Raw genomic sequence first — 24,960 nt, 5'->3', positions numbered from 1 at the left:
GATATGTAAACATTATTAAAGTGGAATTATTTAAAGTGACTAGTGATCCATTTATTACAGTGGCCAATGTTTCGAGTCTGTATGTAGGCAGCAGCCTCTCTGTGTTAGTGATGGCTGTTTAACAGTCTGATGGCCTTGAGATGAGACTGTAAAACAGCTTCTTCGGTCCCAGCTTTGACATCGGGTGCTGTAGGTGTCCTGGAGGGCAGGTAGTTTGCCCCCGGTGATGCGTTGTGCAGACCGCACCACCCCTCTGGAGAGCCTTTCGGTTGAGGGCGGTGCAGTTGCCGTACCAGGCTGTGATACAGCCCGACAGGATGCTCTCAACTGTGCATCTGTAAAAGTTTGTGAGGGTTTTAGGTGACAAGCCAGATTTATTCAGCCTCCTGAGGTTGAAGAGGCGCTGTTGCGCTTTCTTCACCACACTGTCTGTGTGGGGGGAACATTTCAGTTTGTCCATGATGTGTACACAGAGGAACTTTAAACTTTCCACCTTCTCCACTGCTGTCCTGTCGATGTGGATAGGGGGGTGCTCCCTCTGCTGTTTCCTGAAGTCTACGATCATCTCCTTTGTTTTGTTGATGTTTAGTGTGAGGTTATTTTCCTGACACCACACTCCGAGGGCCCTCACCTCGTCCCTGTAAGCCGTTTCGTCGTTGTTGGTAATCAAGCCTACAACTGTAGTGTCGTCTTCAAACTTCATGATTGTGTTGGAGGCGTGCATGGCCACGCAGTCATGGGTGAACAGGGAGTACAGGAGAGGGCTGAGAATGCACCCTTGTGGGGCCCCAGTGTTGAGGATCAGCGGGGTGGAGATGTTTCCTACCCTCACCACCTGGGGCGTCCCGTCAGAAAGTCCAGGACCCAGGTGCACAGGGTGGGGTCGAGACCCCGGGTCTCAAGCTTAATGAGTTTGGAGGGTACTACGGTGTTAAATGCTGAGCTGTAATCGATGAACAGCATTCTTACATAGGTATTCCTCTTGTCCAGATGGGTTAGGGCAGTGTGCAGTGTGATTGCGATGTATGTGGACCTATTGGGGCGGTAAGCAAATTGGAGTGGGTCTAGGGTGTCAGGTAGGGTGGTGGTGATATGATCCTTGACTAGTCTCTCAAAGCACTTCATGATGACGGAAGTGAGTGCTACGGGGCAATAGTTGTTTAGCTCAGTTACCTTAGCTTTCTTGGGAACAGGAACAATGGTGGCCCTTTTGAAGCATGTGGGAACAGCAGACGGATAGGGATTGATTGAATATGTCCGTAAACACACCGGCCAGGTGGTCTGCGCATGCTCTGACGACGCGGCTAGGGATGCCGTCTGGGCCGTCAGCCTTGCGAGGGTTAACACGTTTAAATGTTTTACTCACGTTGGCTGCGGTGATGGAGAGCCATGTCAGTGGCACTGTATTGTCCTCAAAGCGAGCAAAGAAGTTGTTTAGTTTGTCTGGGAGCAAGACATCGGTGTCCGCGATGGGGCTGGTTTTCTTTTTGTAATCCGAAATTGACTGTAGACCCTGCCACATACGACTCGTGTGTGAGCCGTTGAATTGCAACTCTACTTTCTCTATATTGATGCTTTGCTTGTTTGATTGCCTTGCAGAGGGAATAGCTACACTTTGTAGTGCCCCTTCTGCGGCGCCGTTGTTTTGGGTCGCCTACTGGGATCCGATCCATTGTCCTGGGTGGTGGTCCAAACATGGGATCCGCTTCGGGAAAGTCGTATTCCTGGTCGTAATGTTGGTAAGTTGACGTTGCTCGTATATATAATAGTTCTTCCAGGCTGTATATAATAAGACTTTACATTTCCTGGGGTAACAATGTAAGAAATAATACATTAAAAAAAAAAGTGCAGTTTCCTAAGAACACGAAGCGAGGCGACCATCTCTGTCGGCGCCATCAAAGGGGGAGATCAAGCTGATCCTAACTGTTATAGGCTTATTTATATTTTGCCATGTTTATCTAGTGTTGGAAAACTTGTCAATAATCAACTGACTGGCTTTCTTGATGTCTATAGTCCTCTCTCTGGTTTGCAATCTGGTTTCCGCTCAGGTTATGGATGTGTCACTGCAACCTTAAAAGGTCCTCAATGTCGTCACCATTGCCCTTGATTCTAATCAATCTTGTGCTGCTATTTTTATTGACTTGGCCAAAGCTTTTGATACGGTAGACCATTCCATTCTTGTCGGCCGGCTAAGGAGTATTGGTGTCTCTGAGGGGTCTTTGGCCTGGTTTGCTAACTACCTCTCTCAGAATGCAGTGTATGAAGTCAGAACATCTGCCATCTCAGCCACTGCCTGTCACCAAGGGTGTACCCCAAGGCTTGAATCTAGGTCCCACGCTCTTCTCAATTTACATCAACAACATAGCTCAGGCAGTAGGAAGCTCTCTCGTCCATTTATATACAGATGATACAGTCTTATGCTCAGCTGGCCCCTCCCTAGATTTTGTGTTAAAACTCTCTACAACAAAGCTTTCTTAGTATCCAACAAGCTCCATCTGCCCTTAACCTTGTTCTGAACACCTCCAAAACAAAAGGCATTTGGTAAGAAGAATGCCCCTCTCCCCACAGGTGTGTTTACTACCTTTGAGGGTTTAGAGCTTGAGGTAGTCACCTCATGCAAGTACTTGGGAGTATGGCTAGACAGTACAGTCCTCCTCTCAGCACATATCAAAGCTGCAGGCTAAAGTTAAATCTAGATTTGATTTCCTCTATCATAGTCGCTCCTCTTTCACCCCAGCTGCCAAACTAACACTGATTCAGATGATCATCCTACCCATGCTAGATTACGGAGACGTAATTTATAGATCGGCAGGTAAGAGTGCTCTCAAGCGGCTAGATGTTCTTTACCATTCAGCCATCAGATCAGATTGAGATCAGATTGACACCAATGCTCTTTATAGGACACATCACTGCACTCTATAGTCTTCTGTAAACTGGTCATCTCTGTATACCCATTGCAAGACCCACTGGTTGATTATTTATAAAACCTTCTTATGCCTCACTCCCCCCTATCTGAGATATCTACTGCAGCCCTCATCCTCCACATACAACACCCGTTCTGCCAGTCACATTCTGTTAAAGGTCCCCAAAGCGCACACATCCAATCATGGACACTCTTACTGACAGTTGTGGCTGCTTTGCGTGATGTATTGTTCTCTACCTTGTTGCCGTTTGTGCTGTTGTCTGTGCCCAATAATGTTAGTACCCGGTTTTGTGCTGCTGCCATGCTGTGTTGTCATGTGTTGCTGCCGTGCTGTTGTTTTAGGTCTCTCTTTATGTAGTGTTGTCTCTTGTCGTGATGTGTGTTTTGTCCAATATTTTTTATAGGGCCCCGTCTCCTCAGGAGGCCTTTTACTTTTTGGTAGGCCGTCATTGTAAATAAGAATTTGTTCTTAACCGACTTGCCTAGTTAAATAAAAGTTGAATAATATTAAATTAAAAAGAGAACTTCTACCAACAATATTTATCAAATGCATTAGAGATGTATGCTAATTTCATGTGATAATTAATGATTAACTCATGACTCCCAATATGGGAATGACTAAATCTTATTGGAAAAAGAAAATCAGACCATATGAAAAACTATTAACACGTTTCAGACCGCTTTTCATTGGCTCATCGCCCTCTAGTGGCTTTAGATGAAATTAACCAATCCAATGAAGCACTGGGCCAGTGCGTTTTGCATGGCCCGGTGAGTGGAGATTTCAATTAAGGAACAATGAAATAGTCTAAAATGTGCTAACTCCGTTCACCCTGGGCACAGGGCCATGCAAAACGACCGTGACAAGGCTCAATGGAAATCAAGAATGAGGCTTTAAAACCAATGACATAGATATGCACATTGTTTAAAAACAAAAACAATAATTTTGACTGGCATCAAACCTTAAAATAAATCTAGCAAGCATACAGTTTAATAAGGATTTGAGTTAATCAGCAAGGTAGTTTGACTATTAGTTTATATTGCAGTATTTGTATCTTACCACTGTGTAGCTCACATGCAATGTCAGAGAGCAAATTATACTTGTATCCTCATCATGAAGTGATACATTGTAACTTGAACTGTAGCAAATAGGAATTAGCATTAATGTTAAAACCGAAACAAGTAGAATACTTACATCTCTATTATACTGTAGTACCCTGACAATGCTTATCTATTATTGTGGCCACATATTTCCTGCTGTTCAAATGTCACTTATGTTTTAAAGTCATCATACCCATTTGATTATTGAAGAATGTGGGTCTGAACCCTCAACCTTTGTTCCCCAGAATGTCCCAACGAAGGAAATATGTGTTCTGAGTTGTCTGTAAAACAGCAGATAAAGGCCACTGTGATCTTACAAAGGGGCCGTGGCAGCAGGGGGTCTAGCCTTTGCAAGAGGACTGGTTGGAGCCCCCCTTGGCATTGCTATTCAAATCAAATGTTATGTCACATGTGCCAAATACAACAGGTGTAGGTAGACCTTACCGTGAAATGCTTAGTTACAAGCCCTTAACCAACAATGCATTTCTGGAAATAGGCATAAGAAAACATTTACTAAATAATAAAAAAATTCAATGTATAAAAGCAACAATGACACTATATTCAGGGGGTACCGGTACCGAGTCAATGTGCGGGGGTACAGGTTAGTTGAGGTAATTTGTACATGTAGATGGGGTAAAGTGACTATGCAGATAAAACAGTGAGTAGCAGAACTGTAAAATAAAGGGGGGGGGGGGGTGAGAATAGTCTGACTTGGGTGACTGGAGTCTGACAATATTTTTGGGGCCTTCCTCTGACACCACCTAGTATATAGGTCCTAGATGGCAGGAAGCTTGGCCCCAGTGATGTACTGGGCCGTATGCACTACCCTCTGTAGCGCCTTATGGTCAGATGCAGAGCATTTGCCATACCAGGCGGTGATGCAACCGGTCAGAATGCTCTTGACTGTACAGCTGTAGAACTTTGAGGATCTGGGGACCCATGTCAAATCTTTTCAGTCTCCTGAAGGGGAAGAGGCGTTGTCATGCCCTCTTCGCGACGGTCTTGGTGTGTTTAAGCCATGATAGTTCGTTGGCGATGTGGACACCAAGGAATTTGAAACTCAAGTTCACTGAGGATTATCAAAATGAAAAGAATTCTTGTCAGCTTAATGAGAATTCCTAACTAATATTGTTAGTAGCCAACTGTATAATGCTCCATGTCAAGGGGTGAGATCACTTAGACCATACACTTCAAAATAATCATAAGAATTATGCACGAACTAAGTAAACTTCATAGAGAACAATGGCTTGTGGTCTGTAAAATTTAAAACGGTTGTTTAACTGATGCTTTATTTCAGACATATCTCCCTACCTCTTCCGAATCATCTGTCAGGGGGTGCCGTCAGTGGCCTACTGGGATGCTGGATGAGCAGTTCATGCCGCTGCCTCCAATCATGGAACTGACCCCGGTGCATCGTCAGAAGCTCTGATGTCATGGGTGATGTCTAGTTGACCAACATGGCCCAGCTGACTGCCCTGGTCATGGGTAACACCACCCTACAGCAGCAGGTGACTGCTGCCCTCGTGGGTTATGTGACCAAGGGGCACCAGCCAGAGGTGCAGTATGTAGACTGACAAGGCCTCTGAGGGGAGTCAAGAGAACACATCTCTTTAGGGTTCTCAAAGGAAATTATGCTGTTATACCATTTTGAACAATCTCAATTGCAGATTTTCAAATGAAGGACATGACACTATTAATAGTGGGGCTGTACACTGAAGGAGGAAAACCTCCATGGTCCATGAGAAGGAGACACTGATTGAAAGAACAAGTTCATGAAATTATTTACTGTGACTTCAAAGGTTTGTCCTTTGTTTGGACTACCCAAATTAAGAATTGTGAACAGATACCCATTTAATTATGTTCTTCTGGAAGTCCCTCATACGCTACATCTGTGAAAGCTGCCACTTATCAAGTCAGTTGTTGCGAGACTGGTGTGCTCTGCATGTCTAAACATAAGAATATAGGGGCCAACCCTTCTTCAGGGTTTGGTTTATACTCACAACAGTCCTTTTATTGAGTCGGTGCCATAAAGAATGCATTCAACTTTTATCATGTTGACAAACTGAAGTTCACACTGAAGTATACCAATAGGCCAGTGTATACCCATCTTACCTGTGTTGATGGTAATATCACCACCCCTTGACATGGAGCAATCCAAATGTGAACACTACTGCGGTTTGCTGCCTACAATCTGAAAAGGTACATTTTCAACAATTAAAAGGCAACAGGAATGTTTGTGTTGATTTGCAGCAGTTAGAATGAGGTTCCTCCAGTTCAGCGAGGCAAATCACCCTGGTTCCTGACACTATAGCCTACCAAGATATCCTGGAGGCCCTAAAACTCTTCAGGAGAATTCAGAGCATTGCAGACAAAATGTAGAACGTAACCATCTTTGGCAAGAGATTTAACAGACTACCCAGAGTAGGTCACCTGAGAGCAAAGCGCTGGATCCAATGTTAACTGGTTTTATCTTACCTTTGAACAAATACACAAAAACATGTTTCAGGTTATTTTAAATGTCCCTTTATTAGTAACCTTTCTTTAACCTAAGTTCTCAGACAGACCCATTTGAAAAAAGATATATAAACATACTAGAGAGGGAAGTAATGGAGCACGAACATTATCCCACAACAACGGTGTCGTCGTCTGGGAATTCGTAATAGGGCACCTCTAGGTTGAGAGGCGCGGGTCCCTTCCGAATCCTCCCTGAGGCGTCGTAGTGGGAGCCGTGGCAGGGGCAGTAGTATCCTCCGTAGTCTCCAGCGTTGGCGATGGGCACACAGCCCAGGTGGGTGCAGACACCGATCACAATGATCCACTTCGGGTTGGCTACGCGGTCCTTGTCGTGTTGGGGGTCACGTAGCATGGCCATATCCACAGCTTCCTCGGTGGCGATCTCCTTCTCAGTTCGGTGGCGGATGAACAGAGGCTTGCCCCTCCACTTGAAGGTCATGTTCTTGCCCTCTGGGATCTCTCCCAGCTTCACCTCAATCTTGGACATGGCCAGCACGTCGGCTGAGGCGCTCATGGAGGAGATGAACTGGGTGGCCACCGTCTTGGCTGTGTAGACGCCCACCACAGCTGTGGCCCCAGTGACCAGGTAGGAGAAGGTCTTCCTGGACTCGCTGCTCTCCTGGGAGGACTTATTGGGGTCCAGCAACTCAGGACGACGGTAGTCAGAGAAGTCTGGGACCTTGATGTCTGTGTGGGCCATGCGAATTCCACCAGGGGCTACATATGAGAAATATAATATGCAAAATTATGTTCACACTTAATATAGTTCAAGTTATTAGATAGGTTCTTTATACATAAGAGTGATGACAATCAAAGCTGTGGTACATCTAAGGCAACAGTGTGACTTGAGATCAAGCAGACAGTGTAGCCAACAGAGCCGACCCGCTTGCTTACAGCTGCACTAGGGTCGCACAGACTACCTATGTAGATTAAGGCATCCCGGAGCCGGCACGAGATATGGCTCAGAAAACATAACCCAATCCAGGGATGACAAAGGCAGTGTACTTCAAAATTGCCCCATTAGCCCAACTATTACACCGAGGGATTGAACAACAGTTTCAAGAAACTGCCATTTTCATCTTTCTGCTAGCCAACTTCTTTTTCTTCTAGGGTGTCATGGTGGTCCGCAAACAATTTAAGTGCATGCCACCACCTACTGTGCTGGAATGTACGATCAATCATGATCTTCCCAATTCTGAATTAACATGAAAATAAAACTAAATCCCTACTAACTTCTGTCACCCTCCCCCTTTATCATGCTGAAACACTCCACCCTTAATGGTTGTTGACATGCTGAACAATCCTAACAGTAATATCTGTTAGCCCCAATCTCTTTTATCGTCTCTACAACCTTCAACCTGGCATTTCTGCTTTCCACAACCGGAGTCATATTGACAACCTTACCAATAAAAGCTATGATGTCAACTTTATTTATCATCAAAGTGCCCTTCGACACCACACATTCATGAGAGCAACCGCCAAACTACGCCAGGACCAGCAGAAACACCAGCACCGACATTAGGTCTACTTACTAAAGGAACAGCCATGGAAGCTTCATCATGCCACAGTGTAGTTCCACCAATCTGTTTTACAGCCTCTGCATACAATACATTATGACTTACTCTATATCTCTGAGCCTCTCTAGCCTGTCTCTGCACCTGGCGTCAACCAAATGCTGCACTACGTCCCCCCCACAATTAGAACACAACCTTCACATTGCTCCCACATTCCTCTTAACCATTGACCCCTCCACACTTGGCACATATTTTCCTTCTTTTACATTGAACAGCTCCATGTACCATTATTTGGCATTTAAAACACTGCAATGGGGATGGGACAAATCCTCTGACATTGAAACTAAGGAATTCTCTGTACTTTCCCAGGCAAAACCTTCTCAAACCTCCGCAGCACTGATAGGCTTTCACATCTGATCTTTCCTACTTATCAACCTTTTGGCCTCAATCACTCTCTCCTTTCACATTTTCTTTAATGTCGTCTAGACATATTGGGAGCCCGGTGATGACTCCCCTCAATCTAGCATAAGCACCAGGGACATGGTTTTTAATCTTCCTCCCATTAAGCACATCCATTTTTATAATCTCTTGCTGACCCTGGCTACCACAAAATATTAACAAGCTACCATTTCCAATGAACCAAGCTAATTTCACCTACCTCTTTCACTACAGCATGTCGCACTGCTTTGCTTTATCTCGGCCAGGTCGCAGTTGTAAATGAGAACAAGTTCTCAACTAGCTTGCCTGGTTAAATAAAAAATTATAATAAAAAAGTGAGTCAAATAGGGTGCGAGTGAGGCCCTGTGGTCTCAAACACTCACCACATCATTACACTTGCTTCCTACCATGGCCTTCTTTACGAGATGCTCCACTGCTTTCGGTATCATGATCTCTTCTTCCTATGTCTTTCCACTACAGACCAATCCGGTCCTTGACCCTCATCCTCCCGCGTCATACCATCAAAAAATGACACGCATATTGTTCGCATTCCAACACAGCGGTTGCTTCACCAACTTTCTCAGTTTCCTCTGCACTACTCCCCACCATTTCCGACGCCTCAGCGCCACTTTCTTCACGCACGAAATTCAGAAAGTGTACCGGAATTTCCGGACCTTACAAAAGCCACAGCAGCCTTTACGGAGACACGTCACGTTGAACAACAAAGGAGCGGATTGGCGGACACTGCCATTCCAAAATGGCTACTGTGGCTTCTGCTACATAGCATGAATACGAAAATGACAGTTACGTTTTTTTTTGCTCGGCGTATCAATTGGGATAATTCTGAGAAACATGACATCATCCCTGGATTGAGGTACATTTTCTGAGCCATATCTCCCGTCGGCACCGCGGTGTCTTAATCTACACAGGAAGTCTATTACCCCTAGACTCAAGCAGTCGGCTCTGCTGGCTATTAGACAGTGCAACGGTTGATATGTAGAACGTAGCTGATTTTACATTATTTTATGAGGAGTTTGTATTCATATGTAATAGTTAAGCTTCTTATACAGGATGTTGACAAGACCACTCAGGGCGCCATGTCTTGGTCACAACATGAAGTTGACAAGACGAACCATATCAACCTAAACTAAAGCCAAGGAGCAAAGTACAAAAACGTCTGGTTGAGACCCCCCCCCCATTAAAAAAACAAAACAAACAAAAACAAAAACACTGACATTGAGGCGGGTTAAAAATTACAATATACATTGCCTAAGATCAGCAGCTAACAAGCTAGTTTTCTGAATGCGACCTTACCACTGACGCAAGCTGAAATAGCGGGCGCCTTCTGTGAGCTGGATTTCAGCAGTGAATCTCCCTTCACCGCTCCAGGGAGCAGTGCTTTGAGGGATCCATTCACAGCTACATTGGTCGCCTGCAAGTACGGGGACAAAGCCCCGGAACGAGCGGCTAAGGACAGCATCTTTATCCGAACCAGTAATTTAACTCGGTTGGGGGACACACCGACCTTTGAAAAGACCAGTGAGTTCCTCCTTTTATTGGCAGGTCATCGGCCTGCGTAAAATCCTGACGTATATTTTAGGATGCAGTTTCGATTCTTACAACATATTTGTTGGCAATGTATTTAGTATTTAGCTTCCATTATGCCTCAATAGTAGCATTATTAGCATTAAAATATAAAATAGGTGACTTATTTCGTAATAAGAAGATGCTTCACGTAGATTAATTCCAAAAAGTTTGTAATTTTTCTCCGGCAATTCTTATGCCAGCATTTAAGCTGGGTCCTTGAACTGTAAACAGTCGCTTTATGAATGTTTCCACTAGCTAGATACTACCACCACAAAGTATCGTATGGCTAAATCGCAGAGACATTACTTAGTTTATCTTTGGCTATATCGTAACAAATCATTTGAACAAAAATGAGCTTTTTTGGTCTTATTATTTAAGGTTATTTATTTATCGGGATTTATGCTTTATTTTTTTATTTTTAGGGGGTGGATCAGCTTTAATATTGCGGATATATTGTTACTTCCATCAATGTAATTGTCTGCATAATTTCCAATCCTCCATATATTTTTGGGGTAAATATACACTACCGTTCAAGAGTTTGGGGTCCTTGTTTTTTAAAGAAAAACATTTTTTGTCCATTAAAATAACATAAAATTTATCAGAAATATAGTGTTGACATTATGTAGACATTATTAATGTTGTAAATGACTAGTGTAGCTGGAAACGGGCAGATTTTTTTACATAGGCTTACAGAGGTCCATTATCAGCAACCATCACTCCTGTGTTCCAATGGCACGGTGTGTTAGTTAATTAATCCAAGTTTATCATTTTAAAAGGCTAATTGATCATTACAAAACCCTTTTGCAATTATGTTAGCACAGCTGAAAACTGTTGTCCTTATTAAAGAAGCAATAAAACAGGCCTTCTTCAGACTAGTTGAGTGTGTGGATTATCAGCACTTGTGGGTTTGATTACAGGCTCAAAATGGCCAGAAACAAAGACCTTCCTTCTGAAACTCGTCAGTCTATTCTTGTTCTGAGATGTGAAGGCTATTCCATGTGAGAAATTGCCAAGAAACACAAGATCTCGTACAACGCTGTATACTACTCCCTTCACAGAACAGCGCAAACTGGCTCTAACCAGAATAGAAAGAGGAGTGCGAGGCGCCGGTGCACAACTGAGCAATAGGACAAGTACATTAGAGTATTTCTCAAACTAGATAGATGCCTCACAAGTCAACTGGCAGCTTCATTAAATAGTATCAGCAAAACACCAGTCTAAACGTCAACAGTTAAGAAGCGACTCCGGGATGCTGGCCTTCTAGGCAGAGGTCCAGTGTCTGTGTTCTTTTGCCCATCTTAATCTTTTATTTTTATTGGCCAGCCTGAGACATGGCTTTTTCTTTGCAACTCTGCCTAGAAGGCCAGTATCCCAGAGTCTCCTCTTCACTGTTGCAATTTTTAAGCCATTCCTGGACCTGTGACCAAAAATGAGCGACATATGGACAGTCCCAAAATGAATGATTTAATGACTCTGCCTTCTCGCAGCAAAATCTGTGATGGACTGTCGTTTCTCTTTGCTTATTTGAACTGTTCTTGCCATAATATGGACTTGGTTTGTTACCAAAAAGGGCTATCTTCTGTATACCACCCCTACCTTGTCAACACAACTGATTGGCTCAAACGCATTAAGAAGGGAAGAAGTTCCACAAATTAACTTTTAACAAGGAAAACCTGTTAAATTAAATTCATTAAATGTGAATACCTCATGAAGCTGTTTGAGAGAATGCCAAGAGTGTGCAAAGCTGTCAAGGCAAGGAGTGGCTACTTTGAAGAACCTCAAATGTAAAATATATTTTGATTTGTATAACACTTTTTTTGCTTACTACATGATTCCATTAGTGTTATTTCATATTTCATTAGTTTAATGTAGAAAATAGTAAAAATAAAGAAAAAACATTGGATGGGTTGGTGTGTCCAAACTTTTGACTGGTACTGTATATAAAATTATCTTAAAAACAAGTGAATATCTGGAGATGGTTATGGACAGGTCATGTGAATTGGCTACTGAAGACCACAAGCTAGCTAGCTCCAATATTGTTATTGTTCTGGTGATTACAGGTGATGGTGTTGTGGCTCCATACAATGGGGATGAGGAGTGGAACCCTTGGGAGGCTGAGCAGGCTGATGATCTCTCTGCTCTTCTCAAACGGAGGGAGGCTTTCAGACAATATACCAGGAGCTCATTGACAAGAACAGGCCCAAGAGATACAAAGTTCAAATCTGGGGGAAAGCTGCCATAGGTAAGCCATGCCTTTTTAGCGATGCTCTGTGACAAGATGTCCAGTATTGCTTGATATCTCCTCTTACAGTAACAGTTAAGCTACATGATGGTGTAAAACACAAATTATTATGGACATTGTCACACCGAAGTAACTCCTCTCTTCTTTCAGGACTTTACCTTTGGGAACATATTTTAGAAGGGCCCTTCAACCCCACCAACATACTGTAACAGCACAGTGGAGAGAGGGGGAGATCTAGGTGGGAAAGATAGATTTCACGTAAGGCATCACAAATGAGACTTATGTCATAATAAAAGATACATATGATCTTGCTGATGTCAGTTCTTCTGCCCCCCCACCTTTCTATCTCTCTCTCTCCCTTTTTCTTTTCTTTGTCTATAGTTTCTACACAGGCCCAGTGGTGATCCAGGGCCACGTTCCTTTGGACACAGACAGTGTGGTTCTGGTGCTGAATGGCCAGGAGCAACAGAAGATCTCCTGCGCTACCCGGTGGTTGCAGCACATCCAGACCCTCATGTAGGTTGATGCTGTAAACCGTTTAGCCGTGGTACTGCTAGGCAGCAAGCGCTGCACCAAGGACTGGATCAGCATCTACCTGAGGAGGCATGGGGGCTTCGTGGACCTGCTCTTCCTGGTCTATGGAAGCCCCTGGGTCAATGACAAGGATGTCTTCCAGTGGCCTGTTGGAGTAGCCACATATGTCTTCTTTTCTGGGATCTGGGGCCATGTAACAAGGTTTTCAGAGTATGAGTGCTGATCTAGGATCAGTTGGATATAATTATATGGACAGGGGGGAACTGATCAGCACTTTGAATATGGACCCAGATTTTCTTTCTCATGATCTAAGAGTTCCTCTCTTGTTTGTCTTTTACCCTCACTATACACTTTTTATTTAGCTCATGTTTCCATTTCAGTACACTATACCTAGCCATTGTACTAGAAAGAAGCGTTATTTGACTGTGGATTTCTATGTCTCTCTCTGTTCAGATACAGGCAGTTTCCTGTAGTCATGGCAAACTCCCAGATGGTGAACTCCACCAGGCCCTTCCTCTGTAACTTCTTGGGAACTGTCTACAAGAACTCCGCGAGGGAAACACTAATGGGGATCTTGAAAAAAAACAGGACTGGACAAAGAGTGCATCATTACTGCCTGAGAGAAGTATGTCGCTATGCTATCGCTGTCGAGCACCGTTTGTTTCAGTTCACGGTAATGGTTTTCAGTCCAATTTTTGCATCCTGGCTCACTTCACTGGAAATACTCTTGTTATTAGGCCTTGTTTACCAATAAAATACCAACTCTGACATTCTCAAATAGCAGTTCAACTCTTTTGATCTTTGTGTTAGCAGTTGATGTTGTTCTTTAATAACACAGACTCCAAAGCAAATCAGGTGTAGGAAAATAGGTTTATTCAAAGAGGATAAATCATAGATGTTATGCTGAGAGGTAGATTGTAGATTGTCATGCTCAAATGTCCTCAAAGGTTCTCTCCAGTGAACAAAGTGACAGGATGTAGTTTATAACCTAGCCCTAGCCTGTGGTTGACCAATTACAATTCCTTGCAATAAAACTGGGCCAATGGCCAAATAACAAGTATCCTATTTCAGGCTCACTGTATAGACAAATTCCTCCCACATCTCTGACCCATTGCTCATTAATCCCCTATTACAGAAAAAAAACACTATTTCCATTGATCGTTAGTACTCTATTGACTTCTTGACCTCTCGTCCTCTACGTTGTGTATTTATCTTCGAAATATTCTTAAATTTGCATCTTTTTTTTTATGAAGAGGAAAGGAGAATTTACAAGAACTGTGTATATATTCACAACAGAAGCACTGTTTAAATGTGTAATACATTAAATTAACCCTCTGCTCACTATTCCTTACAGTCACTCCTCCTCCTCTCCTGCATCAGGTGGCTTCCTCAGGAGACAGCAAAGAGTCTGAGACGGTACCAGACAGCCCTGGCCCAAAAGCGAGCTCACCCTCTGCCCGGTGGGAATCTACATGGAGTGCTAACGCATCTACGAGGCCTGTGCCTATGGTTCGGTGCCCGTGGTGGAGGACATTGTGACCCCAGGTGGGTGCTCTGCTGTACACAGCTCCCCACTGCGTCTCCTCAAAGCTGCAGGAGCCCTCTTCATCTTTCTCAAGGACTGGAAGGAGCTGCCAGGCTTCCTGGAGAAGGGGATGAGCAAGGAGAAGAGGACTGAGAGGAGGAGACTGCTGGAGTGGTATAGCAGTTTCCGCCTGAAGATGAAGGACAGGTTCACCGAGGTCTTAGAGGTCAACCGCAAGGCTCTCCAGAGGGTAGTGAGGTCTGCACAACGCATCACCTGGGGGCAAACTACCTGCCGTCCAGGACACCTACAGCACCCGATGTCACAGGAAGGCCAAAAAGATCATCAAGGACAACAACCACCCGAGCCACTGCCTGTTCACCCCGCTACCATCCAGAAGGCGAGGTCAGTACAGGTGTATCAAAGCTGGGACCATGAGACTGAAAAACAGCTTCTATCTCAAGGCCATCAGACTGGTAAACAGCAATCATTAACGCAGAGTGGCTGCTGCCTACATAGACTCACTAGTCACTTTAAACAATGCCACTTTAATAATGTTTACATGTCTTACATTACTCATCTCATATTACTCATCTCATATGTTTATACTGTATCTTATACCATCTATTGCATCTTGCCTATGCCGCTCGGCCATCGCTCATCCATATATTTATGTACATATTCTTATTCCATCCCTTTAGATTTGTGTGTATTAGGTAGTGGTTGGGGAATTGTTAGATATTACTGCACTGTCGGAACTAGAAGCACAAGCATTTCGCTACACTCGCATTAACATCTGCTAACCATGTGTATGTGACCAATAAAATGTAATTTGATTTAAGGAGGCGTTCTTCAAAAACAGCTGAGAGAAACTTACAGCTCAGAGGAAAATGGCTCATACTTACAAGGAACAATGTGGATTTCATTTTAAGTGTGTCTTCAGGGAGAGAAGCCAAATGTCTTGGGGTTTATGTGGGTAATTTGTAAAGCTACCACTAGACAACAAATAAAATTGTATTTGTTACATGCGTCAAATACAACAGGTGTAGACTTTACCGTGAAATGCTTGCTTCCTAACCCTTCCCAACAATGCACTTTTTTGTTGTTGCATGAGAAATAAAATACACAAGAATTAAGCTATATACAGATTGTACCAATGTACAGCGGTACGAGGTAGATGTGTACATTAAAGCAGAGTAAAGTGACTAGACATCAGGATAGATAATAAGAGTCAAATAAAAAACCGTAGCAGCAGCATATGATGAGTGTAAAAGTGTGTGTTGTGTCAGTTTGCATGTGTGTGCATCTGTAGTGAATGTGTGGGTTTTGTGTGAGAGTGTCAGTGTAGTCCAGGAGTAGGCGACTAGATTCAGCGGATGGTTGAGGGGGCCGGAACATAATCATTTACACGGAAAATTGACAACACCTAAGCCCAAAAATAGATTTATATTTGAAAATAATAATTTCAAACCTTGATTACATTGAGACACGATCACTTGTCTCTTCTTTTATTTGTGGGATTACTTGGGAACAGATTTCCCAATTTTTTGGGGGCTGAATTCTTGGTGATTTTCCTGTCTTTTTCTTACTAAACTTTTACAAAAAAATCACTTGCGAGCTTGTTTTGGCCTGTGGGCCGCCTTTTGCCGGTGTGTTCAGACCCCTTGACTTCTTCCACATTTTGTTACGTTACAGCCTTATTCTAAAATGGATTAAATCAAATACATTTCTCAGCAATCTATAGACAATACCCCATAATGACAAAGCGAAAACATTGAAAATAAAAAACAGAAATACCTTATTTACGTAGGAATTCAGACCCTTTGCTATGAGACTCGAAATTGAGCTCCGTTGCATCCTGTTTCCATTGATCATCCTTGAGATGTTTATATAACTTGATTGGAGTCCTCCTGTGGTAAATTCAGTTGATTGGACTTGATTTGGAAAGGCACACACCTGTCTATATAAGGTCCCACAGTTGACAGCGCATATCAGAGCAGAAACCAAGCCATGAGCTACATCATTCTTAAATGAAATAAGTTTGTAACCACCTAGGCTCTTCCTAGAGTTGGCCATCCAGACAAACTGAGCAATCAAGGGAAAAGGGCCAGGGAGGTGATCAAGAACCCCATGGTCACTCTGGCAGAGCTCTAGTGTTCCTCTGTGGAGATGGGAGAACCTTCCAGAAGGACAACTATTTCTGCATCACTCCACCAATCAGGCCTTTATGGTAGTGTCCAGATGGAAGCCACTCCTCAGTACTAGGCACATGACAGACCACGAGAAACAAGATTCCCTGGTCTGATGAATCCAAGATTGAACTCTTTGGCCTGAATGTCAAGCGTCACATCTGGAGGAAACCTGGTACCATCCCTATGGTGATGCATGGTGGTTGGCAGGGACTGGGAGACAAGTCAAGATCGAGGCAAAGATGAACGGAGCAAAGTACAGAGAGATCCTTGATGAAAACCTGCTCCATAGCGCTCAGGACCTCAGACTGGGGCCTAGGTTCACCTTCCAACAGGACAACGACCCAAAGCACACAGCCAAGACAACACAGGAGTGGCTTCGGGACAAGTCTCCGAATGTCCTTGAGTGGCCCAGCCAAAGCCCATACTTAAACCCGATCAAACATCTCTGGAGAGACCTGAAAATAGCTGTGCAGCAACACTCCTCATACAACCTTACAGACCTTGAGAGCATCTGCAGAGAAGAATTGGAGAAACTCCACAAATACAGGTGTGCCAAGCTTGTAGCGTCATACCCAAGAAGACTTGATGCTGTAATCACTACCAAATGTGCTTCAACAAAGTACTGAGTAAAGGGTCTGAATACTTATGTAAATGTGATATTTCAGTTTTTTATTTTTAATACATTTGCAAAAATTTCTGAACTGTTTTTTTTTATTTGTCATTATGGGATATGTGTAGATTGAGGGAGGGAAAAAAAACATTTAATCAATTTTAGAATAAGGCTGTAACAACAAAATTTGGAGAAAGTCAAAAGGAGTCTGAATACTTTCCGAAGGTACTGTATATAGTGTATGGGAAGATCTCAATTGCATACTCCTCGTGTCCTGTTCTCGTAGGGTCAATGCAGATAGTCTGGGTAACCATTTCATAAACTATTTAGCAGTTTTATGGCTTGGGGTAGAAGCTGTCTCGGAGCCTATTGTTCCGTGAGCCCATACTGGTACCGTTTGCTGGACGGTAGTAGTGTGAACAGTCTAAGGCTTGGGTGGCCGAAGCCGCAGGCAATTTTTTGGGGCCTTCCTCTGACATCGCCTGATACAGAAGTCCTGGATGTAGCACTTTGCAGTCGAGGGCAGTGCATTTGCCATGCCAAGCGGTGATGCAGCCATTCAAGAGGTTCTTGATGGTGAAGCTGTAGAACCTTTTGAGGATGCGAGGGCCCATGCCAAATCTTTTCAGCCTCCTGAAAGTGTCCTCAGTGTCCTCTAAACGACTGTGCGGTTGTGTGTGAACCATGTAAGTCCTTAGTAATGTGGGCGCCAAGGACCTTCAAGCTCTCGACCCGCTTCACTACAGCCTTTCTCGATGGGGATGTGCTCTCCCTTCTTTCTCCTGTAGTCCACTATCATCTCTTTGGTCTTACTGATGTTGAGGAAGAGGCTGTTGTCCTGGCACAACACTGCCAAATCACTGACCTCCTCTCTGTAGGCTGTCTCATCTCCGTCGGTGATCAGGCCTACCACCGTTGTGTCATCAGCAAACGTGATGATGGTGTTGGAGTCGTGCATGGCCAGGCAGTCGTGGGTGAACAGCGAGTACAAGAGGGTACTAAGCACACACCCCTGGTAAGTGTGGCGGAGGTGTGTTGCCTATCGTCAGGAAGTCTAGGATCCAGTTGCAGAGGGAGGTGTTCAGTCCCAGGACCCCGAGCTTGGTGATGAGCTTGGAGGGGACTATGGTGTTGAACGCTGAGTTGTAGTCTATGAACAGCATTCTCACAAAGTTATTTCCTGTCTTTTCCAGGTGGGAGGGGTCAGTGTGAAGTGCAATTGAGATTGCGTCATCTGTGGATCTGTTGGGATGGTATGCGAATTGGTGTGGGTATAGGGTGTCTGGGATGATGGTGTTGATGTGTGTCATGACCAGCCTTTCAAAGCACTTTAATTGTGGTTGAACTTACGTATACTGAATGCACACAATTCAAAGCAGTATTGTGATGGGCCTTTTAGTATTTTTTACCCATCTCGATATTTATCAGCTGGATATCTAATTTTCCTTTATGTTTAGTCATAGATCCACCTTTAAACTGTTATGTAGGGTTTGTTATTGTGACAGCGGTAAGTGTATCTCCAATGCAATCGCTGTAAACCATATCCTAAGATGTGTTCATGCTGCTAATGAAATGTAGCTTGAAAAATTAACACTGTTCCCTTTCTGTGAAATGTTGTGCAATGTTTGTCTTTCCATTAAAACATGTAACACCTTAAAAATTGTTATTTAATAGGATATGTGTACAGGAGACTGGAAATAATGAATCTGCACCATAACATGATCTCCAGCAGATGGAGTTATAGAACCACAGTAATTTCAGTACATATTGTTTTGTTGAATGTACAGGTATAGTGAGCAGAATTAACACTTGGTTACAATGGGAATGGTTATATTAAGAGGTTTCTTCTCACAAAGCATGCTTAACACCAAATGTGCACCATTTTCTCATAGGGCCCTCATCAGATCCTGGTAAAGAAAACAACTGTACGTAAACTGATGGCACTTTCACATAAGATAAATATTTTTTTGTTACACAGATCCGTAGGTTCTAGTGTGGTACCATAGGCATAATGGAGACGTCACACAGCACAGTGAGGATAGATGGATGACTTCTAATGTAAAGAATTAAAACTAAAATATTGTATTGAATATATTTATTCTTTCTTAGTCATTTTTAAGTGTAGAGCCCCCCCCAAGGCTATTTAACCAATGGAAACATTGTAACACTGGTAGCAGTTACTTTGTATAATCATTCCAATGTCACTGGTGCAACTTTGATACAATTTTACAGCCGTGCTTATAATATAAACACTGCCTTGGGGCGTATGTGGATCACACCCTGTACATGGCTGGGGATAAATCCAGCAGGAATTTCACTGAAATTAGCCCGAAAACATAATTGGCACTACTGGTTAGATACAAATCATGTCAATCCATCTCTTGTTTCCGCTATGCCTCTTCGATCCCTCCCATTCCACACTGAATCTGTGGCAGCTGTGCTGCAGTCTGTTTTGTCTGGGGAAAACGAAGCAAATGGGAAGTGTGGGACCGGGGAAACTAGAGAGCACCAAAAGAACGATATATGTAGGACACGTGACGTACAGTTGTCGTGTACTACCTTGGTGCCGCGTGCAATAAAATCGCGCGCCTTCTCACCACATTGAAGATTTATATTTATCGGATTATTAAAGGTTATGCAGTTGCATCGACTCGGCATCTCCGCTCTGCCTGGCATTGCCAGCAGTTATCAGTGATTTCATTGATTGATATCAGGATTTCGTGTTGGCCTCCTTTTCTAGGACTACTCGTGTAGAAGGAGAACAATGGACTAAACGTTTTCTTGAATAGCTACTTTACAAGGGAATAAGTCTAATTTGAAAGTTGGCGCTGAGTTTTCGTGACTACAAATTGTTGTTTGGTAGGGGAACACTACTCAATCTGTGTGATGCGTCGGATGTTATAGGCGTGCAGCAAGACGAGCCTTTTAATAGTTTAATTTCCTAACCACTCTGAATCGACCCGAAAATGTCTAATACAAAGTTCAAAAAGGATAAAGAAATCATTGCTGATTACGAGAGTCAAGTTAAAGGTAAATTTGTTCTACATTTAGCCTACTTTGATTTTGGCCCCATTATGGGGTTAATTTAGTGAGCTTTGTCTAAACTCAGAGTATGAGATATATAGCCTAGCTGACCCTGTGCTCCGTAAAAGCTTTTGCCAGACTTCAGTCACTGATGAGAGATCAACAATATGATTGGGTTACTAAAGAAGAATCTAACAAACTGTTATATTCTGTGTTTGTGTCCAATATTATATACCAGTTTGACTGAATATTGAGAAAGAGAGACCTATTTACCAGTAGATAGAAAGATATATTTAGTTTGAAAGATGGACATTTCAAGCGTTTGGGACTAAGGTTCTATATGCATTTGTCAACATTGAGTTATTGACAGAACATTGAACAGAACAAGGTTAACTATATAGTACTCTAAATACCCCCAAATTATGTTAAATTCAAAATAATAAAATATAACAATTGCTGACACCATTCAAACCAATGAGGGTTCGGAACTTTAAAGCCAATTATTTCAGAATGATCATTGCAGATAGAACCTTATACTATCAAGCTCTCGATTTGTCAGGCTGTACTCTGTTCCCTTTCATTCTCACTGTTCTCAAATGCTCTATCCTTTATTTTGGGTTCACTTCATTTGCCTTCCTCATGTTTTGTATGACTTGTTTCAAATATACCTTCATCAGGCTTTGTCTGCAGCCCAGGTCGGTAAAGGTAGGCACATCTTATTTCAGGCGTGTCCTAATCCTTTTTAACAGAACGTTCTGATTTAAATGGCTCTGCTTTGGAGTGTTCTTGTCACATCAAACTAGCCTGGGTCTCAAAATAACAAACGCAAACAATAAAACCTGGTGCTTATACATGATTTATACAGCTGCTTCTTTTGATACTTGGCTTGGGGCCATTAACATTAATTTTCCAACTTTTTCACTCTCCAAGCCCCCTACAAACATACAAGAGGCTTTTTTCCAGACAAATGTACACAGAAAATGGGCAGTTACTGCTGCTCTGTGGTAACCATGGGGACTTGGTTACCAGAGCTGTTCTCCAGAGCTGTTGGGAGCTCTGACATACCACCTATTCACGTCTCCATAGCAAACCTTAAATCCAGAGAGGTGGGGGGGGGAGCAATGCTGCTTGAGGAATTACCAGATTGTGTACGCTTGAGCAGAAGCTCTCATTTGCGAGGAATGTGTGTAGCCCCTTTGCTTGTGATGACTAAGGCCTTTCAGCTGTAATAGAAGTGTGATGCACAGTCATAAGGGACACTGGGGGTGCGGAACCTCCCGTTTGTCATGCAAAGCGAGCCAAATGGGGTAATAATAACACAGCTGATACAACTGGAGCATTCCTCTTGGGGAACAGAGGTCTGAATATACCAGAGACAACCTGTTACTCTATGGCTTATCAGCCTTGATCTCACTCTGTTGGTTTTGAAGTTGAGTTATTTGGCCTCAATAGATAGTCATACTTTTCCCTATATTACTTTTTTTGAAAGATTGATTTAACCCATGATTAGGGGAAGGGGTGAGTTCCATGATATTGGCAATGTCCTTTTATTTGCATACCTTGCTGTTCTCTTTGCATTGCAAATCTTTAACTTTTGTATACTCGGTGTAAGAACTGTATGTTCCAGACTATTTACCTTAGATTTGTTGTATATACATCCTATATAGCCATTCTGTTTTTCATGAATAGTGGTAGGCAGCATGAACTAAAAGTATATAATGTGATTGTCAGCGTAGTTTGGAAATAAGGGGAAGCATGTGATGTCTCCCTTATCCTTTGTCCATAGGCTTGTCGGTATGAAGAGGTGAAAGTGGCTATACTTGGATTTTTTTTTAAGTCTTATGTTCAGGGAAGATTGCCATCAGTCGCTACTCCCAGCCTCTTGATTTGTACAAATTCCTTGGCTCTTTTATTCAACATAATCTTGACCCTTGAGATTAATGCTGTTGTGAACTTTCAAACTCTGCTAAAGCTGTCACTATCTAATTTTACACACAAATACATTTGGTGTTGCAGACATAAGCCATAAGTTGTATTTGTAAAATACTTACTAAAAACACAACATTCTCCATTCACTGTAAACGCAAGGTTGTGAAATATTTTTGTCACCACAGTTTTGTAGCATCTTTGAACGGGTGTCTCTATTAGCCAAAGCATATCTCTGAAGCCGGAGGCGAGTTTTGTACAGACATTGATTACTCAAGGAGCAGAACCACAAGCAACCCCAGAGGAAAGGAGAGGAATATGTTTGATGTGCTAGTTCCCAGCCTCGCAGCCTCTCTTTTGGAAGATGAGGACTGGTCTGCTTTATTTGGACAAATAGTTGTCTGAGAGGACCCTCTCAACCTCCAGTATCCTATCAACTAGCAGTGCAACATCATTGTCCATCTGGCAGTTATGCCTGACACCAACTCCAGTGATTCTACTTAAAAGATAAATATAAAGCATTTCCTACTCTTTCTACTGACAACTTCTGAGAGCTGTATGGAGAAAAGCTAAGAGTGATTATTATTCAAGTCAATAGTTTATCCTCGTATTTCATCCTCTCTAGTTCTTTGCTGTCTGGCTTTGGCGCAGTCTCTCTTGGCTGGCTGGCAGTGTTTTCAATCAGAGCCTAATCTGTCATTCAACTGACATTCATTTCTTAAGCATCTTCCAGGAGAAGCTTTTTTTATCCTTCCCCACCAAATGGAATTAAAGTTGAAGTTATTTTTGCATTCAAGGTTAGAGGAAATTATTCATAGGCGATATTACAGGAAAATCTACAACTCTAAACTGAACATCATGTTTTTTATTTGATTTTTATTTAACCTTTATTTAACTAGGCAATTCAGTTAAGAACAAATTCTTATTTACAATGATGGCCTACCCCGGCCAAACCCTAACCCAGACGACGCTGGACCAATTGTGCGCCGCCCTATGGGACTCCCAATCACGGCCGGTTATGATACAGCCTGGAATCAAACCAGGGTCTGTAGTGATGCCTCTAGCACTGATATGCAGTGCCTCAGACTGCTGCGCCACTCGGGAACCTTTAGACCTATGTATTATCATTAAATAATGGATAGCTCATTAGTATTTAAGCCAGTTGAGGGGTGTGGGTGAAAAGGGACTTCATCTGTCATTCTGTCCCTGTGACCAGCTGAACAGAGGACAACAACTTTCCCCTGTCTGTTCTCTCTTGGCCCCAGAGGCCTCTCTTGTTGGTTTGATGTCTAGCAATGGCATGCTCTCCGTGGCCTGGTTGTGCCTGTCGGCCCTTACCCCCACAAGCTGCTGACAGGGGTCCTGTCCCAAACCATCATAAAGGGTGCCACTGTGGTCTTCCCCACTGCCTTTGAAATAGGTGGCTCGCCCCTCGGCATTGAAGGTGAGAATGGCTGGGAGTGTTGTCTATATGTATGCAAGGCAATGGGTGGGGGCAGATGGTCTTGCTAGTATCACTGGTCTTCATTAAGCTTCAGTGGGTGGGGGCACACATCATAGTTCATGTTGATCTAGTTATGTTTTAATACAATTTTGTTTTGGGGCAAAATACATTCATATTGTGTTTACGCTACTGGTCTACTTGGATTCATGTTTTGTTTACTTGTGGTACTAGATTCATGTTTTGTTTAGGCGACATGAGCAGAATCTGGCATACGAGTATATTGGAAGAAAATAAATGGTGTACGTTCATGATTAATAGCTCAATGTTTTTACAATTTTACTTCTACTACTTTGAGCAATCAGAACATAGGCCTAATGCTGCCAGTACTCTGAATGGCTGGTGAGACAGTAGTGTCTGTTAGGCGATTCCCAATGTAAGGTGGGGATCCAGAAAGCTATGTACACTAAAGCTGCCTGCTCTTTATTTAGACATGATTCCCAGCAGTAATTGTGACTCATTGTGCTGACACCACCATTTTGCATTACCAAAACAAACATTCATCAAATTATAATTTTATTTTTTGTATAGCCCTTCGTACATCAGCTGATATCTCAAAGTGCTGCACAGAAACCCAGCCTAAAACCCCAAACAGCAAGCAATGCAGATGTAGAAGCACGGTGGCTAGGAAAAACTCCCTAGAAACGCCAAAACCTAGGAAGAAACCTAGAGAGGAACCAGGCTATGAGGGGTGGCCAGTCCTCTTCTGGCTGTGCCGGGTGGAGATTATAACAGAACATGGCCAAGATGTTCAAATATTCATAAATGACCAGCATGGTCAAATAATAATAATCACAGTAGTTGTTGAGGGTGCAGCACCTCAGGAGTAAATGTCAGTTGGCTTTTCATAGCCGATCATTAAGAGTATCTCTACCGCTCCTGCGGTCTCTGTATTATATTAGGACTTTTAGTCGCTCTCTTGTAAGTCGCTCTGGATAAGAGCGTCTGCTAAATGACTTAAATGTAAATGTCTCTAGAGAGTTGAAAACAGCAGGTTTGGGACAGGTAGCACGTCCGGTGAACAGGTCAGGGTTCCATAGCCGCAGGCAGAACAGTTGAAACTGGAGCAGCAGCACGGCCAGGTGTACTGGGGATAGCAAGGAGTCATCATGTCAGGTCGTCCTGAGGCATGGTCCTAGGGCTCAGGTCCTCAGAGAGAGAGAAAGAGAGAGAGAATTAGAGAGCATACATTGAGACTTTCTCTTTACAGTACATTATCCAAATAGTCTTGTAGAGCAGGGGTTCTCAAACTTTTTGGGGCCAGGGGACCCCTTTTGTGATGGCAAATTCATCAGGGACCAGAACATAATCAGAACACAACTCGAGTGAGAT

General features: G+C 43.1%; 2 protein-coding genes and 1 pseudogene across 6 annotated transcripts in view; 2 read left to right on the top strand and 1 right to left on the bottom strand.

The window, feature by feature from the left end:
* Positions 1 to 6,521: 6,521 nt before the first annotated feature.
* Positions 6,522 to 10,085, bottom strand: LOC139584491 (cytochrome b-c1 complex subunit Rieske, mitochondrial-like). Its single transcript, XM_071416431.1, has 2 exons — positions 9,802 to 10,085; positions 6,522 to 7,252 (listed from the first exon to the last, which is right to left on the bottom strand). The coding sequence occupies exons 1-2, from the start codon at positions 9,965 to 9,967 to the stop codon at positions 6,642 to 6,644; spliced, it is 777 nt and encodes a 258-aa protein (XP_071272532.1). The 5' UTR covers positions 9,968 to 10,085; the 3' UTR covers positions 6,522 to 6,641.
* Positions 10,086 to 12,569: 2,484 nt separating this feature from the next.
* LOC139584492 (uncharacterized) lies at positions 12,570 to 18,837 on the top strand (annotated as a pseudogene).
* Positions 18,838 to 19,644: 807 nt separating this feature from the next.
* The window catches only part of LOC139583969 (SLIT-ROBO Rho GTPase-activating protein 1-like), a 194,079-nt gene continuing 188,763 nt past the window's right edge, over positions 19,645 to 24,960 (top strand). For 2 of the 5 annotated variants that reach the window (XM_071415451.1, XM_071415454.1), the window contains exon 1: positions 19,645 to 20,207. In XM_071415451.1, coding sequence (XP_071271552.1) covers positions 20,144 to 20,207 — 64 coding nt within the window. In that variant the 5' untranslated portion in view covers positions 19,645 to 20,143. The remainder of the gene's footprint in view (positions 20,208 to 24,960) is intronic. The other 3 variants (XM_071415453.1, XM_071415450.1, XM_071415452.1) reach the window with 2 other exon arrangements.

This window comes from Salvelinus alpinus, chromosome 9 (assembly GCF_045679555.1).
Source record: "Salvelinus alpinus chromosome 9, SLU_Salpinus.1, whole genome shotgun sequence".
Taxonomy (NCBI): Eukaryota; Metazoa; Chordata; class Actinopteri; order Salmoniformes; family Salmonidae; genus Salvelinus; species Salvelinus alpinus.
This window is presented reverse-complemented; position numbering and strand designations above follow the sequence as displayed.